Source organism: Thalassophryne amazonica, chromosome 23, assembly GCF_902500255.1.
Source record: "Thalassophryne amazonica chromosome 23, fThaAma1.1, whole genome shotgun sequence".
Lineage (NCBI taxonomy): Eukaryota > Metazoa > Chordata > Actinopteri > Batrachoidiformes > Batrachoididae > Thalassophryne > Thalassophryne amazonica.
Window position 1 is genome coordinate 31,370,976 of NC_047125.1, and position 18,848 is coordinate 31,389,823.

The 18,848-nt window shown below is 41.0% G+C and overlaps 2 protein-coding genes across 4 annotated transcripts; both read left to right on the forward strand.

Moving 5' to 3' along the window:
- The first annotated feature begins 141 nt into the window (after positions 1 to 141).
- On the forward strand, positions 142 to 5,503 carry emc4 (ER membrane protein complex subunit 4). Of its 3 annotated transcripts, XR_004559057.1 has the most exons (7): positions 142 to 273; positions 3,622 to 3,787; positions 3,991 to 4,105; positions 4,255 to 4,408; positions 4,513 to 4,673; positions 5,018 to 5,137; positions 5,193 to 5,503. XR_004559057.1 is itself a non-coding variant. In XM_034164886.1 (6 exons), exons 2-6 carry the CDS (start codon positions 3,684 to 3,686, stop codon positions 5,051 to 5,053), a joined length of 570 nt encoding a protein of 189 aa, XP_034020777.1. In that variant the 5' UTR covers positions 142 to 273; positions 3,622 to 3,683; the 3' UTR covers positions 5,054 to 5,503. The 3 variants fall into 3 exon arrangements, 2 of the variants coding, with proteins under 2 accessions (XP_034020777.1, XP_034020778.1); XM_034164886.1 differs by having other exon boundaries at positions 5,018 to 5,503; XM_034164887.1 differs by having other exon boundaries at positions 146 to 284; positions 3,624 to 3,787; positions 5,018 to 5,503.
- A 1,875-nt stretch (positions 5,504 to 7,378) lies between these two features.
- lpcat4 (lysophosphatidylcholine acyltransferase 4) lies at positions 7,379 to 16,591 on the forward strand. The gene is made up of 13 exons (XM_034164925.1): positions 7,379 to 7,663; positions 9,245 to 9,608; positions 11,268 to 11,380; positions 11,473 to 11,533; positions 11,733 to 11,791; positions 12,547 to 12,581; positions 14,762 to 14,816; positions 15,014 to 15,096; positions 15,182 to 15,307; positions 15,384 to 15,540; positions 15,852 to 15,944; positions 16,026 to 16,161; positions 16,237 to 16,591. Exons 1-13 carry the CDS (start codon positions 7,574 to 7,576, stop codon positions 16,389 to 16,391), a joined length of 1,527 nt encoding a protein of 508 aa, XP_034020816.1. The 5' UTR covers positions 7,379 to 7,573; the 3' UTR covers positions 16,392 to 16,591.
- The last annotated feature ends 2,257 nt before the right edge of the window (positions 16,592 to 18,848 follow it).

Below are 18,848 nucleotides of genomic sequence, written 5' to 3' on the forward strand. Positions count from 1 at the left end.
TTTTCTTCCACACTGAATCTATTCCAACCACTGTAAGATTTGTTTTGTTTTGTTTTTGTTTTTTGTGAAAAAAAAAAAAGCGTCAGTCTACAAAATTTGGTGCAGACAGGCAAGTAGACCAACAGGAGGCAGCAGTGAGCTAGCTCAGCTACAAGAATGCACGAAGAAGAAGCGGCGGTTACGTCATCATTGTGATCCCTACGACTACTTGTGGACACTTTCTGGGCTGAAAGGCTGTTTTTCAAATAAACAGCTTTGTTGGAGTTTTTAGAGTTTTCTGTGAGGTAAGATTATATCGTTTTTAATCCACTTGTTCCGCAAGATGTAGCGTTCGTCAAAGTACGATAAACGTTATTTCACACATTTTTAATGTTACGTCACGTTTGTTTTATAGTTTCACATAGTTTGGTTTAAATTTTGCAGTACTCAGAATCCCACAAGCTTGTGAATTCGGAAGTTCATCATTGTAAGCAAAATTGACTTGTTTCAGACTCTCCGCCTGAGTCGCCTAAAAATGTTTATTATTATTGGGCATAATATTTATTGAGTGTGTTTTTCAGATAACGTTTATTTTTAGACATTGCTGGTGATGTAGGTTCATTTGAAAATGTGTGCAGTTCTTTAACACGTTCTAATATGTTCCAACGGGATTCCCAGATGGTTATTTTAGAGACGAGGAAATAGACCGGTTGTCATCTTGGTGGTTGCCATCCAGGACTCAAGGCGGTGTCGATGATGTGGTGCAATTTGCCAGACTTGACTTTAATGTGTTCCAGCTGTTCAAGGTCACAGATGGTTTTAGAATTGTGGACGTTCCAGCCAGGAGACCTTTGACACAGTTTTGTACAGAAAGCTGTTACCAAAAATAAAGTTGTGGTTTCACTGTAGTACTGTAATAATAATTCATGACCAGTCGTTGGAGAGTTTCTGTGAACTGATCATTTCCTGAGTGGACAAATGCCTTAGTGCCCTTGTTGCGAACGTTGTGCGTGTGTATTGACTGGCTAGTTACAGCTGGATATTCCTATCCTCTGTCAGAAGGTACTGGAGACTTGAAATGAAGTCTTATCCACAGCCTTTGGGTTCCAGGACTTTATTAGGACATGCAAGTAACAAGTGTTTGTGTGTGTGGTTTCTGTAAAACAACAAAAGGAAAAACAATTGCAATTGAATGAATAATCATAATACAATCTAAGTCTACATGTCAAGCCAGCATGAAAAACACACTCAAATTCAGGCCACTCATAAGTGGTAGAATACCGCCCTCTTCTGGACAAAAAAATGTACTACCCTACTAACAAAGAATGTAGACATCTTTACTGAGGGATCCTTATTCTGGTTGAAGACTGTATGGGCGCCGCCATTATGGTCAAATGCCCCACGGCCAAATAAACACCATAACCAAACTAACACCGCGCAAACTTAACAACTACATTATGCAGTGCAGTATTAAACATAGCACATGTAATGACAACAATATACAGGATACTCATGTTAATATTCACGCACACACGGCACACGTTCAGAGCAACAAACCTATCAATCAATTTACAGGTTCAACAAGGCAGGCAAAGTGGAATACACCATTTACCATAACCTAGAGGGTAGGCGGAACAGCCCAACTAGTCCAATCACAGGGGGTTTATACAGCCCTAATAATGCTCTCATACATCCTGGTGTACTTATATTTATATTCATAGATCATGTCTTTGCACAGTGTTCAAGAAGAATATATGGCTCACATTCAGAAAGCAGAGGTTGTCCTGAACATTTTGATATGCAACACATGAGCATAATATTACAACCCCTGGCAAAAATTATGGAATCACCGGCCTCAGAGGATGTTCATTCAGTTGTTTAATTTTGTAGAAAAAAAGCAGATCACAGACATGACACAAAACTAAAGTCATTTCAAATGGCAACTTTCTGGCTTTAAGAAACACTGTAAGAAATCAAGAAAAAAAGATTGTGGCAGTCAGTAAGGGTTACTTTTTTAGACCAAGCAGAGGAAAAAAAAAAATATGGAATCACTCAATTCTGAGGAAAAAATTATGGAATCACCCTGTAAATTTTCATCCCCCAAATTAACACCTGCCTCAAATCAGATCTGCTCATTGACATTGACCCTATGTGTCTTTTTGCAAGGAATGTTTTTGCAGTTTTTGCTCTATGGCAAGATGCATTATCATCTTGAAAAATGATTTCATCATCCCCAAACATCCTTTCAATTGTCCAAAATATCAACGTAAACTTGTGCATTTATTGATGATGTAATGACAGCCATCTCCCCAGTGCCTTTACCTGACATGCAGCCCCATATCATCAATGACTGTGGAAATTTACATGTTCTCTTCAGGCAGTCATCTTTATAAATCTCATTGGAACGGCACCAAACAAAAGTTCCAGCATCATCACCTTGCCCAATGCAGATTCGAGAGTCCTCACTGAATATGACTTTCATCCAGTCATCCACAGTCCACAATTGCTTTTCCTTAGCCCATTGTAACCTTGTTTTTTTCTGTTTAGGTGTTAATGATGGCTTTCGTTTAGCTTTTCTGTATGTAAATCCCATTTCCTTTAGGCGGTTTCTTACAATTCAGTCACAGACGTTGACTCCAGTTTCCTCCCATTCGTTCCTCATTTGTTTTGTTGTACATTTTTCGATTTTTGAGACATATTGCTTTAAGTTTTCTGTCTTGATGCTTTGATGTCTTCCTTGGTCTACCAGTATGTTTGCCTTTAACAACCTTCCCATGTTTTTGTATTTGGTCCAGAGTTTAGACACAGCTGACTGTGAACAACCAACATCTTTTGCAACATTGCGTGATGATTTACTCTCTTTTAAGAGTTTGATAATCCTCTCCTTTGTTTCAATTGACATCTCTCGTGTTGGAGCCATGATTCATGTCAGTCCACTTGGTGCAACAGCTCTCTAAGGTGTGTTCACTCCTTTTTAGATGCAGACTAACGAGCAGATCTGATATGATGCAGGTGTTAGTTTTGGGGATGAAAATTTACAGGGTGATTCCATAATTCTTTCCTCAGAATTGAGTGATTCCATATTTTTTTCCTCTGCTTGGTCTAAAAAAGTAACTGTTACTGACTGCCACAATCTTTTTTTCTTGATTTCTTATAGTGTTTCTTAAAGCCAGAAAGTTGCCATTTGAAATGACTTTAGTTTTGTGTCATGTCTGTGATCTGCTTTTTTTCTACAAAATTAAACAACTGAATGAACATCCTCCGAGGCCGGTGATTCCATAATTTTTGCCAGGGGTTGTATATAGGTTATTTTATTTCATTTGTTTATTTTTAGGTATGGTAAAATCCAGAAAATATCCTTTTGGCTCTGCAGGAATGGATGTATAAAACAAATAAAAATAAGTTGATATGGCAAAACATGAAATATTATGGAGTCATACTGGTTACAATAATAATGCAGTAATTCACCTTCTTCCAACACCTGCTAAAAACCTGTGGTGTAGCAGAATTATTGTGTACTTAAATGTTGCAATTCACTTTTAAATCAAAGAATATGTTTAGATTTTCCTGAGGGAACCTTAGTGTTTTTAATGTTTTTTTTTTGTTTTTTTTTTAATGTGCACACATACATTTGTCCACTACAGGGAGTAAAGAATCTGCTCAGCTCACTTCTCTCCGAGGTCCAGCAGCCACAGTCAGTCGCCATGGCGTCTCCAGGAGGACAAGGAGGAGGAGCTCTTGTGACGAGAGGAGGTGGCGGAGCCCGGAGGATGAAATGGACTCTGGAGCTCAGTATGGGCAATACGAGGTAACCAGAACCAAACTGTTCATCACAGATTAAAATCTATGTCGGCTATATGTCGTTGTAATTCTACAAACTCTATGGTATCCATAGCAACCATCTACATAGAGACAGTCTATCAGCCAACAATGTTTAGCTTCCTCAAATATTATAAAGACAAATCTCATAAAACCAGCACAGAATGAATCTGTGCTGTGTCTGTGCTCAAGGACTCGTGGTGACCGGCAGGGGGGTCAAGGAGACGTCGTCTACCCTATTGGCTACTCGGAGAAACCCGTCCCCGACACCAGCATCCAAGAGACAGACAAGAACCTGGTGGAGAAGGTGAGCAAGCAGAAAAGCAATTTATTTTGTGACTGTGACCTACTTTGTTTTCATCTTAACTCTGTTGTTGCACAGAAGCAAAATTACAAACATGTCCACAGTCCAATTAATTGTGAACTTGAGTGGGAGTAATTTTGTCTTTGCCTCAGCGCTGTTGGGACGTGGCCCTGGGGCCACTGAAGCAAATCCCCATGAACCTGTTTATCATGTACATGTCGGGCAACACAATCTCCATCTTCCCCATCATGATGGTGTGTATGATGGCCTGGAGGCCCATCCAGGCGCTCATGTCCATGTCGGCCAGTGAGTACTCGCATCGCCTCAGTCACACTTACACACACACACAAAAAAAAAAAAAAAAAAAAACCTTACGAGCTTCACAAAAACGTGTCGCATTGTGACTGCAGCCTTCAAACTGCTGGAGAGCTCTAGTCAGCAGTGGCTTCAGGGGCTCGTCTACCTGATTGGGAACCTTCTGGGCTCAGCGCTGGCCGTCTACAAGTGTCAGTCCATGGGACTGCTCCCCACGCACTCCTCTGACTGGCTGGCGTTCATAGACCCGCCTCAGGTAAAAATCAGTCTTACGGATTTGTCACCATTCATCTGACAGCTTGTGCTGCTGTGCTTTTACCTGCAGTACATGTCTACTCCAGTAGATGGCAGGAGAAGCTGTTCTTATGACATGATGGCAATTGGATCTTAAATATTTTATGTGGTTAGAAAAAAAAAAGAGCAGCATGACTACAATTTTAAACTACATGTTCAATTTAAGCATTAAAAAAAAAAAAAAATTTACAACATGCATTTTTGTGTGTGTGTGTGTGTGTGTGTGTGTTTGTTTTCCAGCTGTGTGTAGTCTGTGTGTATGGAGGGTAATTGATGCCAAAAAAAAAATTTTTTCTGTCTCTACAGAGGATGGAGATGATGGGTGGAGGGATGTTGCTGTGAAGAAGAAGGAGGAGGAGTGTGCATGCAAACACACTTTTTGTGTCTTTGTCCTTCTTAAATTATAGTAATATAAACAAACACCTGCCATGACCCTTTGGCCTCGTGTGGTGTTGTGTGTTATTGAGCAGGATTTACACACTTGTGCTTGGATGCGTCTCTTTGACAGTGTCGTGTACTTAAATTAGATTGTCATCAGTTCTGCCACATTAATGTGTGTCAATCATTTGGTTTGTATTCTGTCATTGACCTGCTTCTAAAAAACAAAAGATCATTAGTTCCATGGACATTTTAATTTACCGTTTTTCCATCCTGATCTTCGCTGGAGTCTAATTTCATCAACTTGCCTGTTTCGTGCTCACTGAGATGTTTCTATAATTGACCATCTTGAAGTAAAGATTATTTATACAGATTTTTCTGTGAAAATGTTTATTAAATAAAACGAATAAATGTTCGTTAGTGATCAATTTTTGGAGCACCCCCTCCCCAAGATATTGATTTAACCGATGTGGTGTCGGATCACATTTACATATTCTTGTGTTTTGGTGCCTGAGGGTGTGGAAGAATTGACTGACCGATCGATTGATAACTGCCCTCAGTAAAAACGACACCGTCCGCACGGCAAAAAAGTCCCAGAACCTGTTTGAGAAATTGGCTCAGTTAGGCAATCATTGCTGCCATTACCTGGGACAGCAAAACTGGAAGCCAACCAACATTTATCACTCCCTGATACCAGTCCCACCCACAGTGATTCCACATGGGTGTGGAAAAAATGCACCAAAGCAGTTTGACTGAATTGAAGTGGGGAAGGAGCAATTTTTACAGTCAATTTTATTTTGAATCACATTGTTGACTCTTTGATAACAGCATGTCAACACATAAACATATCAAATATATCTTTTTTTTTTTTTACTGAAAGGTTTTTTTTGGGGGGGTTGCTGTTTTGCACCTCAGCAGCTAGCAGTGTTTCCCTTTTGAAATAGCAATTTGTTTAATATCTACTGACGAGGAGTTTTGTTTTGGGACCTACGCTATATAAAAAGCTCTTCCTCATTTTTCTGGTTGTGCAACCTCAACTGGTTGGGTCATCACTGGTTTCCACCCATTTCTTCACATGCTTATTTGTGGGTGTGTGCACTAGGAGCACCACCTATAGATAAAGGAATTGGGCCAGAGATCAAACAGTATCGACAAGGAGCAGAATGTGCATCGTGCACATTAAAGTGCACACAGTGACCCCGCTGCTTCAGAACCACACGTAGAGAGAGACTGAAAATGAAGTGTCTGATTTTGACTGCATTCACTTGAAATCCTTTCAGTGGCTATTTGAGTTTTAACACATAACAGCAGAAAATAACATGGTAATAGTTTGTACAGTCCTGTGCAGAAACTCAACCGCACATGCTTCTAATTTCCAGCATCCACCAAATGTGGCAGCTGCTACACAAGCAGAAACAATGATGCTTTTTAAATTATGATTTATCTAGTCCATTAAAGAACCAGATTTTAATGAGTTTGTCCTCAGTTTGTGTGTATGTGTGCTTTTAATTTGGAGAAATAGAATGTTTTTTAGTTAGTGTAAACAACCTGGAGGAGATGGACTTACCTATTCACTCCCTGCATTTTTGAGAGTACATGCCTAGCTTTTTTTTGAGACATGGATGAAGACAGAGGTGGCGCTTCACTCTGTGCCCTTTTTCTTTAATGTAACAGCTGTGATCCATTGTGTCTCCCAGTACCTTCTGTGTGTTAGCACGAAGGGCTGCTAGCAGTGCAGTAGAGTTTCAGCAGAATGGACCCTTTGTGATGGACTGGATGTTGAACAATCAAAACTGTATATTAACAGCATATGTTATGTCCCCTTGGGACATCCTGGAACTGTCTGAAGGCTATAAACCTGTTAACCACTAAGCATTTTGAACTTCTGTTAAATATGTCGTACTCAATGCTTCAGGGCAAGAAATAAAACTAAACTGTTCATTATAGATTCTCATTGAAACTTTTAGTAGCTACATTATTGGCATGTGTACAGAACTACAATTTATCAACTTGTTATACAGGATTTTTTCCCTTTCTTTGTGACTTTATTTTGCATTTTAAAAGAATGTAGCCAGAGCTACATCTGTAACCGCGGTCCCGGTCTCCCCTACTTGGAGACCAGTTTCAGGGACTAGTTTGTCAGACTGGGCGGGCGGGTGACAAAAAGGAAACGCGTGGGTGGTTTTTGTCTTGAGTGTATGTTTCACCATGTAGAAGACTCGTACTATTAAGTTTTTTGGTTCTTTTAAACGCCGTCAGCTGGTTTTTTTTTTTTTGTGTTTGTTTTTTTTTGTTTTGTTTTTTTTTTGCCGTTTCAGTGGAAATACTTATTTTTCACGCGTTTTTAGGTTCCGTTCCGAAGGCAGAACGAGGACATATTTTCTACTTTTTTTTTTAGGATTTAAAATAAAAAATATATAATTTATATATATAAAATTATTATTTTTCAAAGTTGGGTTTGTGTGTGAGTTTTGTCCCGTTGCCATGGAGAACGCGGGCCGTCACTCAGCGGCGCGCGACGTTCCAAACCCGTTTGTGCACGAGCTGCAACTCAGCGGCGCTCAGAGGATCAAGGTACGACAAGAAACACACATTTTAAACTGTTTTGTGGCTGAGAGGACACAGTCAGGGACAGTGATCCGCAAGCTTTTTAATTACTTAAAATATGTTTTAATAAGTCAAAACATATCCGTTTACAGGGGCGTAGCTGTGACGGGGGGGGGGGGGGTCATTTCTGAACAACTTCACTTTTTTGGCAGTTTGTTTCAGTAAATTGATTTATCTGGCTAGTATTTTTCTTTGACTAGTTCTGTGTTTCCTGATCCCCAGGACCCAAAATATTTCCCATTTGTCCCTGAATTCAGTCAGCTGTTTTGATGAGCTGAACACATCTGACTGAGCTGATCTGTTCTGATTAGTTCAGGGACAAATGGAGAATCTGCAGGAAACACAGGATTAGTCCCATTGATTATTTCCTGATTAGCTGATGATCATTTGGTAAATTTAACCAGTGAATTTTAGCCGCAATTTCTACACCAAAAAGTTTCAACCTTGCATTCAAATATTCTGTCATAAAAAGCATTTATTTTACACTCCTCCCACCCATAAATAAATAATAAAAATCACAACATATAAAGGATACAAATTGCTTTAAAAAAGAAACAGTAATAATAATAATAATTAAAAGGTGGTCATAGAAGAAAATGTGTAAGAAATGTATTTTCCTGTGATATAAAAACTGAAAAATCTTGACATATTCCACAGGGGTGCGACTAACAGTTACTTTTATTATCATTTAATCTGTTAATTTTCTGGATTTATCCATTATTTGTTTGGTTCATAAAATGTCAGAAGCTGTTGATCGTTGTTTCTCAAATCCCAAGTTGACATCCTCAAATGTCTTGTTTTATCCACAACCTAAACATATTCAGTTTACTGTTAGAAAGAAGCAAACAAATCAGAAAATATTCATATTTAATATGCTGAAATCAGACAACAGGAACATTAAAAAAAAAGAAAAGGATTAATCATTATTTAATTTTCTGCAGCTTATCCAGGTCCACCTCACAGTGGCAGCAGACCAAGCTGCTCCTCCCACACTTCCCTAAAATGATTAACTGGTTACAAAAATGGTGGTCAACTAATTTAATAACTGATTAATCATTAATTGTTTCAGCTTTATTTTAAAAGTACATTATTAAAGGTTTTTTCATTAACCTCACCCAAAAATAAATAGATAAATAAAAAGCTATTTGCTGACTTTCTCCTTTGCATAGAACAGCCAGCGTACTGTTACCACCGATGATCACTGTAAAGGAATCCGGCCAAATTTGGCTGGAAAATACATTTACTACAGGCTCGGACTCGCTTTTTGTCTTCTTCTTCTTTTAACAATGTGGAGTCAGCTAATATCACAATGCTGAGACTGAAAACACTCAGATGAAGAGAAAAATGTTTATCTGCTGAACTTCCTCAGGTCAAAGATGATCAGGTTGATGTTTGGCAAAAAAACTGGGTCAACATATGGAGGATTTTTGAAACACTGGAGGGGCCTATGTTTGGTTTTGAGGATCGTCACCAACCTTGAGTTTGTTTTCATGGTGTTGAACTGACAAGAAGGTAACAAGCTTTTCTTCTTTTGTGTTTGGTTCTTAGGGGATCATCCTCGGCAGCATCCTCACCCCGATCCGCATCATCCTGGCGATCCTTGCTTTTATCATCATGTGGTTTTTTGCCCTGCTGCGAGTAGTCGGCCTGTCTGAGGAGGAGCTTTCTCGACCCATCACGGGCTGGCGGCAGTGGGTGTTCCACCCCATCGTCCTCCTGCTGAGCCGAGCTGTCTTCTTCTTCGCAGGATTCCTGTGGGTGAAGGTGAAAGGACGCAGGGCGAACTTAAAAGAGGCCCCCGTGCTGGTTGTGGCCCCTCACAGCAGCTTTCTGGATATGCTGGTTCTCTGTCCAACCCAGCTGGCAATGGTGATGTCGCGATCGGAGAATGCCAGCCTGCCCGTCATTGGAGGTGAGGTCACGAGGTCCATCGGGTATGCACAACAACTCTCACCAAATGTTCACCAAACAGTAAGATCCTCTCTCAGACCTCGCGGTGTGAATCCTGAAGGACGGCGGTTCCTTTCACTCGGACCCATCGTGTTTGTGTGTTTTTGTGGCTTATTAACAGTTGGGAAAGTGTGAAGAGGTTAAAAATAACGTAAGCTGTTATAGGAATGAAACAGCTTTAATAAAATTTTGCACACACTTGATTTGATATGTAATGAAAAAATATATCATGGCAAGCTGTTTTATCACCTTTAAAAATAAAATAAATGTAAAATTACATTACAAAAAGGAAAAAAGTAGATTGACATGGTCATTTTTTATTATATATCAAATCATGTGCAATTTTTTTTTGCTTTTACCATAAAACTCAAATTCGTGGCCCATATCTGCCCAACCCATCCTTGTGTTGAAGGCAACAGATCTGCAAAATTTGGTTAAAATCCATCCTGTGGTTGTTGAGATACAGACAGCATCAAGTTTGCCCGCCTTCTGTCGGCAGCTGGCGGGTTTTGGTTCGCGTTCAGTGATGCTGCAACCAAACATCTGTTTATGTCTGTTAATGTTGTGGAACATTTTTTGTTTTGTTTTTTTCTAATTCCTGTGTCTGGATGATATTATGTGTCAGTAATTTATTCGTCTGATCCATGTTGGAAAACTGTTTGTTGTTGTTGTTGTTTTTCTTGCTGGATTGGAGCCATGTTGACTTGTAGTCATGCACGGAACACATGCCTTAACCCTCCCATTGTGTAAACAACCCAAAGTCGTGCTTTTTGACAGGAAGCGTGAGGAGGAAAATGAAAGTATGTCAAAGGAAAACATACGGCTCAGCGATTGGATGTTTGGCTCTTGAGACTGCGGCCTGTTTTCTGTCTTTTATTTTCTGTGCTGAAGCACGTAGTCCTGATGAAGTGAGGATTTATTTTTAGGCCTCTGTCTCTGAAGTATTTTTGTGCTGTGAACTTGTAACGGATACTCACTGGCCACTTCATTAGGTACACCTTGCTGCCCTTTGGCATTCATTCTGCTCCAGACGTTCCTCGCAGGCTTTGGTCCATGCTGACGTGATGACATGACGATGTTGTCAATACAAGACAGGATTTGTATTTTTCACGTTCTGACACAATCATCTGAAAGTGGCAGCAGAAATCCAGATCCGTCAGACCTGGCAGTGTGTTTCCACTTTGCCACTGTGTGATGTTGGCGAGGCCGTGCCCACCACAGCCTCAGCTTCTTGTTCTTTAGTGACAGGAAGCGGCGCCCGCTTCAAGACTCCACGTGTGGTGCATTGAGGGACTATTTTCCTGGTGGTAAGGAGTGACTGCACCCTCTGGTGTTATCTTAAACCAGGGAGACATTTGGTCTTTCTGTGACGCTCTCTGCAGGTTGCACAGATTATGTCACGTTTCTGCCCCATTCGGCTTGAACTTCAGCAGATCCTCTTCACCGTGTCTGCAATACTGAATCATGCTGGATTTCTGCAGGATGATTGGCTGATGAGATACTTCCCATAATGAGCAGTTGAACCGGTGTACCTAATTAAGTGGCCGTGTACATGTGCCCTTTTAGCTGTGGACACGCCCCCACTGACGGTGACGTATTTTATTTTATTTGTGTGTTTCAGCTCTGTTGAAGTTCAACCAGTCGTTGGTGGTGAGCAGGCAGGACCCCGAGTCCAGGAAGAAGGCGGTGACGCAGCTCAAGGAGAGGTTGTCTTCCAACGGCTACTGGCCTCAGGTCAGACGCTGAAGATCACTTGGTTAATTGTGTCCAAAGTGGCCTATGAATTCTGGACTGATGAATTCTCTCTCTCTCACCCTGGTGGTTAGATGCTGATATTTCCTGAAGGAACCACGACAAACGGCAAAGCTCTCCTCAAATTCAAGCATGGTGAGTCAGACCAGGAGCCGAAGCAGCAGGTCCTGTTCTCCGTTACAGCTCAAAACATGTTTTGGCACGTCAGAACCATCTGCTGTTGGAATGAGCGTTCTGAGAAGAACAGGGCGTAGCAGCTTGGAGTTTTGCTCACTCACTGATTTCCCACCTTCATCATCTCGTGTTTTTTTTTCCTCCTCTCACATTCTTTCAGGCGTGTTCCTCGCCGGAGTTCCAGTCCAACCTGTTCTGCTGCACTACCCCAACCAGCTGGTGAGTGGAGTCACTGGAGAGTGATGAGATGGTTAGTGAGAGCCGGAGTCGCACACGGGCTCCGTGCAGCCGAGAGTCACCCCGTCACCTCGCGGGTGTTTTATCCGCCCGGACAGACGGGTTGTTGGTTCCACTCACTTTATTTTTATGGAATATATTAAGAAATTTCCCGTTAAACTTGTGGCGTATTTTCTGCCAAGTTATGGGCAACCCCCCCCCCCCACCTAAGTTCATAATTTATTATTCAGTGATCCACACTGTAGTTTTTGCATGATCCAGATGTTCTCCTGCATGAGCCGCCTCAGGTTTGGACCTGGGCACCGCCGTGTCGCAGATGACTCCTCAACACTGCACCAGCTGTCCCTCCCCCCCACTGTGGTTTCTTCCTCTCTGTTACTTTGGGAGGGTGTGGTGTGTTTCTCTGTGTATGATGAGTGTTGAGGACTCCAGCGGCTGCAGCAGATTGATGGTTATTGGAGGCCGAAATAATAATTAACGGCATCATTTGAATGTTGTTGCGATCTTTAAACAAAGAGGAGACGGTCCATCCACCCACAGCCTGGCTGTTCATCATATTTGCGTTTCTGGTCTCGTGTGCCCAAAGGTCAGAGATAAAAACGCCATTTGTGTCACACTGTTTATTCAAAGCTGTGTGTGTATAAGCGTGAAATGACACGCTGTTAAAGAGAAGTGGAGGAAAACACACACTTTACATTGTGTCCACAACTTAATCTGTGCTTTTATGACTTTCTCAGGACACCGTCCGCTGGACTTACAAAGGAACATCCTGGTGAGTTCCAACTTTTGTTAGTATTTTGTGTATATATATATATATATATATATATATATATATATACACACACACATACATACACACACACACAACCCCTGGCAAAAATTATGGAATCACCGGCCTCGGAGGATGTTCAGTTGTTTAATTTTGTAGAAAAAAAGCAGATCACAGACATGACACAAAACTAAAGTCATTTCAAATGGCAACTTTCTGGCTTTAAGAAACACTATAAGAAATCAGGAAAAAAAAATTGTGGTCAGTAACGGTTACTTTTTTAGACCAAGCAGAGGGAAAAAATATGGAATCACTCAATTCTGAGGAAAAAATTATGGAGTCATGAAAAACAAAAGAACGCTCCAACACATCACTAGTATCTTGTTGCACCACCTCTGGCTTTTATAACAGCTTGCAGTCTCTGAGGCATGGACTTAATGAGTGACAAACAGTACTCTTCATCAATCTGGCTCCAACTTTCTCTGATTGCTGTTGCCAGATCAGCTTTGCAGGTTGGAGCCTTGTCATGGACCATTTTCTTCAACTTCCACCAAAGATTTTCAATTGGATTAAGATCTGGACTATTTGCAGGCCATGACATTGACCCTATGTGTCTTTTTGCAAGGAATGTTTTCACAGTTTTGCTCTATGGCAAGATGCATTATCATCTTGAAAAATGATATCATCCCCAAACATCCTTTCAATTGATGGGATAAGACAAGTGTCCAAAATATCAACGTAAACTTGTGCATTTATTGATGATGTAATGACAGCCATCTCCCCAGTGCCTTTACCTGACATGCAGCCCCATATCATCAATGACTGTGGAAATTTACATGTTCTCTTCAGGCAGTCATCTTTATAAATCTCATTGGAACGGCACCAAACAAAAGTTCCGGCATCATCACCTTGCCCAATGCAGATTCAAGATTCATCACTGAATATGACTTTCATCCAGTCATCCACAGTCCATGATTGCTTTTCCTTAGCCCATTGTAACCTTGTTTTTTTCTGTTTAGGGGTTAATGATGGCTTTCGTTTAGCTTTTCTGTATGTAAATCCCATTTCCTTTAGGCGGTTTCTTACAGTTCAGTCACAGACGTTGACTCCAGTTTCCTCCCATTCGTTCCTCATTTGTTTTGTTGTGCATTTTTGATTTTTGAGACATATTGCTTTAAGTTTTCTGTCTTGACGCTTTGATGTCTTCCTTGGTCTACCAGTATGTTTGCCTTTAACAACCTTCCCATGTTGTTTGTATTTGGTCCAGAGTTTAGACACAGCTGACTGTGAACAACCAACATCTTTTGCAACATTGCGTGATGATTTACCCTCTTTTAAGAGTTTGATAATCCTCTCCTTTGTTTCAATTGACATCTCTCGTGTTTGAGCCATGATTCATGTCAGTCCACTTGGTGCCACAGCTCTCCAAGGTGTGATCACGCCTTTTTAGATGCAGACTAACAAGCAGATCTGATTTGATGCAGGTGTTAGTTTTGGGGATGAAAATTTACAGGGTGATTTCATAATTTATTCCTCAGAATTGAGAGAGTCCATATTTTTTTCCTCTGCTTGGTCTAAAAAGTAACCGTTACTGACTGCCACAATTTTTTTTTCTTGATTTCTTATAGTGTTTCTTAAAGCCAGAAAGTTGCCATTTGAAATGACTTTAGTTTTGTGTCATGTCTGTGATCTGCTTTTTTTCTACAAAATTAAACAATTGAATGAACATCCTCCGAGGCCGGTGATTCCATAATTTTTGCCAGGGGTTGTACACACACACAAAGTCCAGCTGCTGGAACATTATTAAAATCTACTGATATATGATTTAAATCAGAAGAGTTTTTTTTTTTTTTTTTTTTACAGCGTGCAAGTTTAGAGATGTTAAATCCGTTGAAGCTAGCATTTAAAGCTAACTGTCTGCGGTAAAGAACAATAAACTAGTCTTTGAGGATGGGTGATACTGGTTTGCGTTCTTCAGTTCATTCCTCCAGTTACATTGTTGGAAAAACAGTTTGCAGTAATATAGCATGTATGCTAGCGGTATACCGTATATAGGGTGAAAACACAAAACTAGCCTGTACGTGGTTTAAGTATAGTCCACAAAGGGAAAAAAAAAAAAGTTTATTTGTTGCTGTTGTTACCCGTTAAAAACCTGACCGTAACGTTGGCTCTCCGTCCGTTAGGTTGGAGGTTGTTTGGCACACCACGTCACAGCTCTACACCAACATGACCGTTGAGGTAAACCAGATCCTCGTCCTGAAGTAAAAGTCACATTTTGTTGAAAGAGGTCGTTTGTAAGTCTTACTCCTGTTGACCTGTTGAGTCTGAAGGTGCCACTTTACTGTAATTCTGGTTTTTCCGTCAGTCTGTCACGTGTTTTGCACCAAAGTGCATGAAAAGACAAACTGTAACATCCAGATCCTGCTGTGCTGCAGTTTTTACCAGTTTACGAGCCTTCAGACGAAGAGAAGAACAACCCCGGTCTGTACGCAGACAATGTGCAGAAAGTCATGGCCAAGTAAGTCGCACCTGATGTGGTTATGTTGAGCTACAAAGTGAACCAGAGTTTTAGCGCTTTAACACCCCCCCCCCCCCAACTGTAGTGCGCTTGGAATTCCAGCAACAGACTATGTGATGGAGGGCGACGTTCCTGTCAGGAAGCTGGGCGGTCTGTCCATCCCGCTGGAGCTGCCAGCCAGAGAAACCCTCACATTGCTCCACAGAGACGGGTGAGAAGCAATCCGTGTTGGCACGAGTCCTGGTCGTTCTTGTCGATTGACTTTCGCTTCTGTTTGTGTATCTCAGTCTGGGAGCGTCTGACGTTGCAGCAGCCCTTGACAAAATGACTGACAGGTGTCAGTTAGAAGGTCAGAGTTCAAAGGTTGAAGTGGAGGAACTTGCTGCAGTTCTTGGACTCTCAGAGATGCAGACAGCCAACACGATCTTTGGTCTTTACTCCAAGGTAGTGAAGTAAAAAAAAAAAAAAAAGTTTCATGTTCGCAAAGTTTTAGAGACACACGAGGAAAATGGGAACCGTCAGGACACGGTCCAGATCATATGATAGTGGGCACATGATGTCTTCACCTGCAGCAGGGCCCGTCCTTCATCATCACTGTCCATATCTAACCATGATGACAATATGCAGCACACTGCATAGCGATAGGTTTTTGATGCACTTTTCCATGTGATGTGAGAGCCGCGGCTACGTCGTGGTGATGGTGTTTTTGACCTTTGACTTTTATCTCATGCATGGTGGGGGTTTTTTATTTTCAGAGTCAAACTGTGGACCTCAGACAGGTTTGCCTTAGTGTTGCTGCTCTCTCAGAATGCATCAGCGTCAAGTCGCTCCTTCACACCGCCTTCACCGTAAGCGTCATATTTTAGCACGTTAGCACTTACCCACAGTTTATTATGTCTACGTTTGAATGCAGCGTTTTGTTTTTCCAGCTGTTCGACAGCGAGCGCAGAGGCAGTCTGACTGTAGCAGAGCTGTCGGACCTCATTGGGGCGCTGTTGGGTGTTCCTCAGCGCCACACGGATGAGCTTTATACCGCAGCCTCCATAGATGGCCGGCTGATTGAAGGTGAGCGCCCCCGTGTGGTGAGGCTTGACTTCTTGTGTCCTACCAGACGATGTTCAATGCGACGTGTTTCCACAGACAACCTACTGCGAGTGCTGACGAGCCACCCGACATACCAGCGAGTGGTCAGTGAGTACCTGCAGCTAGAGGCGGCGCCACTTAGTCCTCTGACCAATGGGAAAGCAGCGGAAAATGGCAGCGGGTCCCTCCCACCCAACAAGAAGTTTGAGTAAAGATTTTTATCATCAGACATTTTCTGTATTTCTAGACTCTCAGGATGGATTCAACCGGAATATCGGAGCAAGGATTTCAGTCTGAACAGTTCCGTGCCGAGCGTCCATCACGCTGACAGCATTAAAAAAAAAAAAAAAAAAAAAAAGAGAGGATTTTAACTTCAGATGTTAAAGTGATCTTTGATTGTGAGTCTTTTTAATGAGTGTGTAAAAATGTCTACTTCAGTTCTGCTGTTTTAAGAACACAAAGTCTAATTTATAAAGTTTTCCTTTCATCTTTTTTGGAAGGAATGTTTGTGTGTGCAGATTTTATATAAGTCAATTTTTCTTAAGAAACCAAGTTCACACTTCATGAGTCCTTCTTTCTTCATGACTGTGAGTAAAAACAAAGATCCAGAAACTAAAAGGCGGGTAATTAAAGTTCCTGTGGGCAGTCGCAGGTGGAGTCCAGGGGACAAGGTTAAAATCCCAATTGCTACATCCACATCTGCTAATATAGACAACAGGTTGGTCCCCGTCATGTCCCATAGCAGCCTCTATTTAAGGTGCTTGAAATGGAGCAATATTTCCACCTGGTGGACATTTACCATTAATGCAGGTACAATATTGCTGTAGTTGTAAATAGTTTTTCAGTCATGTTTTTGTTTTTTTTGTAAGGTTTGGTGGAGAAATTAGTCTTCTGTGTCACAGGAGAGTTCATTAGACTTTCAGTTACATGTTCAAAAAGGTCCAACACCAGAGCCTCAAAGAAGTGCTTTGTGGCTTCAACTTTTAAGTACCCATCAAATTCTCTAACAAAATAACTTCTAGCTGTCAGTGGGTTTGTGGTCCATCCTGTTAAACAGGCTCTCTGATGTTTTGCTTTTCTGGGTTCAAACCTCACCCAAACTGAGTTTTCAGTCAAACAAGTAAAGAGAACACTGAAAAGGTCAAAGAGCAGCTTGATGTTCTAATCCCAGACAAATTCAACTTTTAAGTCAAGTCCCCTGTCACAGTGGGTCGAGTAGACTGAAGGGGATTCAAACCTCAGCCTAAATTAATTTTAAATCCAACAAGCAGGTGTAAAGTGAAACGCTGCTTCAGTACTTTCATCTGCAGACCCTGTGGTTTAGTCTTCTGTAAGACTCATCTGCAAGTTACAAGTTTCTTCAAAACCCAAAATGTTTAAAGGTTTGCCAAAACCAGCGCAGCACTGCGGGTCAGGGGCTGTTTGGATGCTGGTTAATGCTGTTGCTTGTTATAGGTTTGATTCTCAGGCATCCAACTGACCTTTGCAGCCCAACAGTAAAAACTGAAATTTGACAAAAAGAGCATTGAAAGGAGTGTTGGGACACTGCTTAGAGTTTTTGATGTTATGGGGTTGATTCCCAGAAGTACAACTTATATTTTAAGTAAAAACAGTTCAGGAGAGTCAGTGTAGGTGACTCAAAAGGTGAAAATGTGACACCAAGGTTTTCTGTGCGTGTTTGATGCCAAGGAGCATTACTTAAAGTCTAACAAACGGAGTAAAAACTATGAATTTTGACAAAAATAGGTTCTAGAGATTTTCTGTAGGTGATTTAGAATGTCGTGACATTGCTCTGAGGTTGTGCTGTTATGGGTTCAATAACCAGTTCAAGTTATATGTAAAAACAAAAACAGCTTTGAAGGGTCCACTTTTCAGAGATTTTGGTGTTATGGGTTTGATTCCTGCAAGTACAGCTATATTTAAAGTTTAACAAACACAAGGAAACTTTAAAACTTTGACAGAAATACTTTTGACAGTTGTCAGTAGGTGGCTTAGAAGGTTGGAACACTTTTCTGAAAATTTGCTGTACTCTGAAGCTGGACAAAAACAGGTTCAGCATTTCTCTGCAGACACCTCCAAAGATTACACCACTTAGCAGTCTTAATATTATGACATTCATTCCCTGGAGAATAATTACATTTAAAGTACAACAAAAACAACCAAAGCTAAAATGTTTAAACAAAAGAACTTTGGAACGATGGCTCAGAGGGTTGGAATGCTACACTCTGGTTTTGTTGTTTTGAATTCCAGGAAATTTAAATTCAACTAACATTTACATAAAAATGCAATAAAAACTCAAACATTTGATAAAAACAGCTTTAGGAGGTACACGGTCACAGGTTTTGATGTTATACCTTTGACTCCTAGTAATACAGTTATATTTACAGTCTAAAACACAGTAAGACGTACGAAATTTGACAAAAACAGCTGAAAAAGGCTCAGAAGGTTGGAACACTGTTCTGAAACTTCATTGTTGTAGGTTCAATTCTAAAGAGTAAGAAACAGTCAAAACTCAAAATACTGACTAAAAACCACTTTGGCATATCGGTAGCAGAGGTGGGACGAAGTCACCACCAAATCATTGTCAAGTTCAAGTCAAGTCTCAAGTCATAATGACCACCAATTGTTTGCAAGCTGACTTGACTTGAGACTTGTGACTTGCCGATTCA

What these genes read in the sequence shown, in the direction of transcription:
- lpcat4 (XM_034164925.1), top strand. Translation starts at nt 7,574, where the DNA reads ATGGAGAACGCGGGCCGTCACTCAGCGGCGCGCGACGTTCCAAACCCG. An exon ending in CAGCCTGCCCGTCATTGGAG is followed by an intron (nt 9,609 to 11,267) that starts GTGAGGTCACGA and finishes TGTGTGTTTCAG; the next exon opens with CTCTGTTGAAGTTCAACCAG. An exon ending in GTGCAGAAAGTCATGGCCAA is followed by an intron (nt 15,097 to 15,181) that starts GTAAGTCGCACC and finishes CCCCAACTGTAG; the next exon opens with TGCGCTTGGAATTCCAGCAA.
- emc4 (XM_034164886.1), top strand. Translation starts at nt 3,684, where the DNA reads ATGGCGTCTCCAGGAGGACAAGGAGGAGGAGCTCTTGTGACGAGAGGA. An exon ending in ACAAGAACCTGGTGGAGAAG is followed by an intron (nt 4,106 to 4,254) that starts GTGAGCAAGCAG and finishes TCTTTGCCTCAG; the next exon opens with CGCTGTTGGGACGTGGCCCT. An exon ending in GCTCATGTCCATGTCGGCCA is followed by an intron (nt 4,409 to 4,512) that starts GTGAGTACTCGC and finishes TTGTGACTGCAG; the next exon opens with CCTTCAAACTGCTGGAGAGC.